The sequence below is a fragment of the Erythrolamprus reginae genome, chromosome 9 (assembly GCF_031021105.1).
Source record: "Erythrolamprus reginae isolate rEryReg1 chromosome 9, rEryReg1.hap1, whole genome shotgun sequence".
In the NCBI taxonomy this organism is placed as follows: domain Eukaryota; kingdom Metazoa; phylum Chordata; class Lepidosauria; order Squamata; family Dipsadidae; genus Erythrolamprus; species Erythrolamprus reginae.
In genome coordinates, this window is record NC_091958.1 from 3,125,742 (window position 1) to 3,132,188 (window position 6,447).

The following is a 6,447-nucleotide window of genomic DNA, read 5'->3' on the forward strand; positions in this document are numbered from 1 at the left end:
TTTCCAGTGTGGCCTTGGAAAAGACCCGCAGGCCAGATAAATGGCCTCAGCGGGCCGCATGTGGCCTGCGGGCCATAGTTTGGGGACCGCTGCCGTAGGGTGTGACCCTTCGGACGAAGTTAGCTTGCATTGCTTCCCATCCCTCGTATTGGATCTCCGTGATTGACCCTCGCCTGAAACCCAGTCTTCTCATTTGCCTGTGGGTTTTGGCAAGACAACCTTTGTCTCACCTCGCTGCTTGTTGTATAGTGCCTTACCTTTTTTGCAAGTTGGGTTGCGTGTTTACAAAAGGTTTATAACAGAGCGTTGTTGTCCATCCTTCCTGGGGTGTGTCAGCATTTAAAAACGCACGGAATTGATGAAGAGAGGTGAGGAAGAAGAGGGGCAAAACCACAGGGGTGTTCTTTGGTATGTTTTTTTATAAAGAAGATGCAGGTGTTTTCTCCTTTTGCAAGCCAAATCTAGTGTTTCTTCTCCTTTCTGAGAGAACTTGGTTGATCAGTATGTCCAACATGGTATTTAGGAGCATCCAAACCCTCCATTCTCAAGGGGCATGTCAGGCTAATAAGCCTATAAAGATATCCATGAATATTTCCCCTGATATTGGTTGCCACTGCCTGTCATTTTTCACATCTGCCGTGCAGAAGAAATATCCTTAGTAGGAGTAACGAATTTATCATTTGCAGAATCCGGCCAAGGAGTGCTTGGTGTATCTTTCCCAATCATATATAAATAAAATGTAGGCAGTTCAATCATAGTTTGAAGTTAATCCTTGGGAGAAGTGCCAATGGAAGAAAATGCAACACAAGATTAAAAGGGATCCAGTTCAAGATCCGTTGCGGTTTCATTTCTGTTGTTTTGAAAATTAGGTATTTGGACTTTTAAGGACCTCATTCACATGTCCAAGTGCCGCCTCTCTCGGTTGAGACAGGCAGGGTTCCCTTGTTGGGGGTCAAGGGAAAGGGAGGGTCTTGCCTTCTCTTTCTGCTCAAGATCCCCATGGACAATTGGCGGCCACTGTGGGACACAGAATGCTGGGCCCGATTCAGTATGGCTCTTCTTATGTTCTTATATCTAGGCCGCCTCTGGTGGGATGGCCCTTCTAGTACTCAACAGTTCATGTTTAAACAGCTGATTATGTCTCCGATTTAGCAAAAATGTTGTGTGGAATGGATGGAAGCGAAAGTTCCTTGGTTTTTCAGATCCTCATTCTATTGTAATTTTTTAAAAAATTAAAATGTGGAATAAAGTTAACTGATTGAAGGTTTGTTCAGTAGCACCAGGCAAATGGGGGCTTTGATTTTCTTTATGGGTAGGGGGGCACAATTGCTTCAGGGAAGGCGCCACAAAGTACCCCAGGTATATAACGTAGCTGTCTTTGCCGATCAAGACAGAGAATATGGGCTCACGTATGGATGATGCGATAGCAGGGTTCCAATGTTTGAGGAGGGACCGCCACAAAGAATGGGGTCAGCCTATTTTTCCAAGGCAAGACAAGAAACAATGGATGGAAATTAATCAAGGAGGAGAAGCAACCTGGAATGGAGGAGAAACTTTCTGACAGTGAGGACAATTAACCAGTGGAACAGCTTGCCACCAGAAGATGTAGGTGCTTCATCACCGGAATGGTATTAGATCTCCTGTTAAATGGGAGGTTTGTCTAGAGCAGTGTTTCCCAACCTTGGCAACTTGAAGATATCTGGACTTCAACTCCCAGAATTCCCCAGCCAGCATTCGCTGGGAGTTGAAGTCCAAATATCTTCAAGTTGCCAAGGTTGGGAAACACTAGTCTAGAGGACCTTAGAGGCCCCTTCCAGATCTATTCTGATTAATTGCTTGATTGAGTGCTTACTTGAGCTTCTTGTGAAGATCTAACCTACCCACAAGCCATAAATGGCCACTCTTGAAGTATTTAACTCGATATATTGCTTGAAGATTTTTTTAAAGTACCATTTATTTCGTTCCAACATCTATATTTTTACAAACGGTAGGAGGAATCTCAAAAATTTAGGTTAAATCCTGGGAGTAGGCCAATCGTAGGTACTGTATGTATCTCTCAACTAGGTGCACTAACCAAACAGGTTAGATCGCAAGAAAGTAGAGACAATTGGGCGCAACACAGGTTTTGTAGACCGTAAACAGAGGGTCAATCAAAATGGACTCGAATGCCTATATTCCAGAGTATGAGGAATAAACAGAGTGAGTTGGAAATTCAAGTAAATGAGAGCAGATATGATGTTGTTGCCGTTATGGAAACCGGGTGGGATGAAACCCACAAATGGAATATACAGGTAGAGGGGTTTAAATTATTCAAAAGGGAAAAAAATAGACCAAATAAAAGAGGAGGTGGAGTTGCACATATGTTAGAAATGACTACATCTCTACAGAAATGCAGTAATCCCTCGGTACTTCGCGGTTCATCTTTTGCGGATTCGCTATTTCACGGGTTTTCAAAGGGGGCTTAAATCCATTAAAAAATTTAAATCCTTTAAAACTTCATAAAATTCTTCTACAGTACTACTGTGCTCTATTAAAGAAACTGGTAGGATATCACATGTAGTTCCAGCTGAGAAACATTATAGAATGACTGCTCAATGCAAAGGGTGGGTTTTAAAAGTCCAAATACTCATTAAGTACATTAAAAAAATCCTTCACGGAAATTCATTTTTCACGAGTGGTCTTGGAACGCATCCCCTGCGAAAATGAGGGATCAACAATAATGAAAATTATCTTGGATGCCTTTGGATCAATATCAAAGGATGGGAAATAACATTGCCATAGGTCTATACCAGTGATGGCGGACCTATGGCATGGGTGCCAGTGGTGGCACATGGAGCTATATCTGCTGGCACGCAAGCCGTCGCCCTAGCTCAGCTCCAATGTGCAAGTGTGTGCCAGCCAGCTGATTTTTGCCTTGCACAGAGGCTCTGGGAAGGCGTTTTTGGCTACCAGAAAGCCTCTGGTGGGGTGGGGAAGGGCGTTTTTACCCTCCGTGGCTCCAGGGAAGTCTTTAGAGCCTGGGTAGGGCGAAACACGAGTTTACTGGACCCACCAGAAGTTGGGAAACGGGGCGTTTCTGGCCTCCAGAGGACCTCCAGGGATTGGGGAAAGCGGTTTTCATCCTCTCCAGGCATTGAATTATGGGTGTGGTCACTCAGGTATGGGTGAAAGTGCGCACATATGTTCTTTTGGCATCCGAGGAAAAAAACATTTGCCATCACTGGTCTATACTATAGACCAGTGTTTCCCAACTTTGGCAACTTGAAGATATTTGGACTTCAACTCCCAGAATTCCCCAGCCAGCAAATTCTGGGAGTTGAAGTCCAGATATCTTCAAGTTGCCAAGGTTGGGAAACACTGCTATAGACCACCTAACCAAACAGAGAAAATAGACGGACATTTTACTAGTCAGTTCAGGTACGTAGGAAGCACATCACAATAGTAACAGGAGATGTTGGATAACTATTTGTGTAGGGTTTCCTGCCTAAGCAGGGGGTTGGACCAGAAGACCTCCAAGGTCCCTTCCAACTCTGTTATTTTATTCTGTTATGGGACTGTGGCCACCAGTCTGGTTTTAAGATCTGCCTGGGGCTTATCTCCATTTGCTGTTCCACCCAAACCAGTCCTGTGTTTCCACAACAATGCAATAGATGGGAGCGTAACAGAATACAAACCACTTAAGTGCCAATGTTTTATATGATAGTTAACACCTGTTACGCTAAACATCGTGGGATTGTTTCTCTTGGGGAGGGCACAAGTGACATGCAAGGCGATTTACTTGGAGGAGAAACCTAGCAATGTTAGCTGCTGTTCACGAGAGCGAAGCTTGTTGAATTCAAAAAGGGGCAACTAATAAAATAAGAGTGGATTTCCTAGACGATCTCTTGTTTGGGGATGACCACCTGGGGCAAAAGGGTTGTTGGGATTTCAGATCTAGGGGTGGGACCTAGTTTGTAGTCTTCACTTCCTGTGCTGGTGGAAGGAGAAGGGAGCGAAGTTTCTGGTGAAGCTGTAGAAGAAAAAATGAAAAAAATATTGTTGAATATTACGAAGTCCTTAGTGAAAAGCAAGTGGCTCTAATCTTTTTAGATGCCCAGAAGGCCTTTGACAATGTCTCGTGGAATTTTATGCTTAAACAATTGGAATACATGGAATTTGGTAAAAAAAATATTTATTTGTTTGTTTGTTTATTTATTTATTTATTTATTTATTTATTTAGATTTGTATGCCGCCCCTCTCCATAGACTCGGGGCGGCTAACAACAATTAAAAAACAATATAAACAAATCTAATATTAAAAGTAGTTTAGTAACCCCAATTTAAGAAACCAATCATACATACAAACATACCATGCACAAATTTTGTAAGCCTAGGGGGAAGGGAATATCTCAATTCCCCTATGTCTGATGACAGAGGTGGGTTTTAAGGAGCTTACGAAAGGCAAGGAGGGTGGGGGCAACTCTGATATCTGGGGGGAGCTGGTTCCAGAGGGTTGGGGCCGCCACAGAGAAGGCTCTTTCCCTGGGTCCCGCCAGATGACATTGTTTAGTTGATGGGAAGGCCAACTCTGTGGGACCTAACCGGTCGCTGGGATTCGTGCGGCAGAAGAAAGAAAAATGCAATCAAAGCTATATATACTCAACAATCTGCTTATATTATTATAAATGGAGACGCAACAACTAGAGTTAACATTTGGGAAGGTACAAGGCAAGGCTGTCCCCTACTCTGCTTTTTATTTTAACGTTAGAAGTTCTTACTAGAATCATTAGGAAAAATGATGAGATAAAAAGGACTAAATTGTAAAAAAGAGTCATATAAATTACAAGCATTTGCTGACGATCTACTATTCATTGTAGAAGATCCGCTTGACTCCGGACCAAAACTGCTTAAAATTTTAGATGAATATGGCAGTGTGGCAGGACTTAAAATTAACGAAAAAATGAACATGATAATTACTATTCATGCACATGATCATACACAGCCATGATTTGCTTTCCTGACTAGTCTGTCCTGGGCTTTCAAAAAGTCCATCATCATGTACCCATTCCTCAGTGGATCCACTCCTTGTCTACTGTCTTCCTGCCAGTCTACGTCATCACCACCCTTTCATCCAATCGGTATCACCCACCCATTCTGGTCATTCCAAGCATTTGTATCCTTTGGTTTAATGGTCAAGGTTCAACCACAAATTTCCTAGTTGAAGCATTGAGAACCTGGGTACCTACAGACTGAAATGGTGTGAATGACTGAACCAATTGTGCTAGGCAGCACGATGTGACTTGGAAGATGCTCCATATTATGGCTGGACGGTCCTGGCTGGTATTGGGGCATATCCATGCTTGCTCCTGCAGAAAGAGAAAGCCATCTCAGTCCAGTCATATTCGATGAACAAACCCCAAATAGCGGTCTGATTTTAATTCCTCTGCCTTTCAAACTACGTCAGGTGACACTCCAAGGAAATCTTGGAGCCTGTTCCCTTTCAAGAATCTACACAGAAGTCGAACTACAAGTCGAAGCAAAGAGCATCAAACCCTCCAGGCACTACTTCTTAGTTTTTAACAGGTGACAACACCCCCAAATTCTGACCGCCAGCCATTTTCAGATCTCTAATAAGTAGTGATGGGCGAACCCAACGGTGTTCGGGTTCGGCAAGTTCGGACGAACTTTACGCAAAATTCGGCTGAACCCGAACCGAACCCGAACCCGAATGGGGAATCCCACAAAGAGATTCTGGGGGCGGAGCTTTGACGTCATGTATACCGGCAGGTTGCTAAGGACGCCAAGGTGATCACTTCCTGGATTCCATGGAATCCAGGAAGTGATCACCTTGGCGTCCTTAGCAACCTGCTGGTGACGTCAAAGCTCTGAACACCGAACGCGACCCCTAACTTTGCCCGAAGTTTCAAAAAATTTCGGGTTCGTGTTCGACATACTGAACCCCCTCAAAATTTGGTATAGACCCGAATTGTGCGGGTTCGGTTCGCCTATTACTACTAATAAGTCTCACGAGGCCGGGAATAAACTAAGTTCAGCCCTTCTTGAATTCCAAGTCATTTAACATGGTAGTTTTCTAAAAAGACATTTAATAGAAATGGAGTCTGTGCCACACAGTTTTGTTTGTTTGTGTTATAGGGCAGGGAGTGTCCAAACTTGGCAACTTAAGGCTTGTGGACTTCAACTCCCAGAATTCCTCAGCTAGCACAGTTCACAAGTCTTAAAACTGCAAAGCTTGGAGATTCCTGTTATATGGCTATCTATGTTCACCATCCCTTAAAACAAAGTCAATTCTGGAATGAACACCCCCCCCAAGCCTTCCACAAAATCAATGGATTGGGGGAGCAACATGGACTCTCTTGCTCCTATATCATTATTTGAAGATTTAAAGACTTCCCTTACTGTATAAGGAAGCCATATTAACATATATTTTCCCCCGTAATCACCTATTCAA

The 6,447-nt window shown here is 43.4% G+C and overlaps 1 protein-coding gene across 1 annotated transcript in view; it reads right to left on the reverse strand.

Moving 5' to 3' along the window:
• Nucleotides 1-3,677: 3,677 nt before the first annotated feature.
• The window catches only part of LOC139172656 (hepatocyte nuclear factor 4-beta-like), a 23,800-nt gene continuing 21,030 nt past the window's right edge, over nt 3,678-6,447 (reverse strand). The window contains exons 9-10 of the mRNA XM_070761887.1: nt 5,225-5,344; nt 3,678-4,009 (exon numbers count right to left, since the gene is read on the reverse strand). Coding sequence (XP_070617988.1) covers nt 3,873-4,009; nt 5,225-5,344 — 257 coding nt within the window. The 3' untranslated portion in view covers nt 3,678-3,872. The remainder of the gene's footprint in view (nt 4,010-5,224; nt 5,345-6,447) is intronic.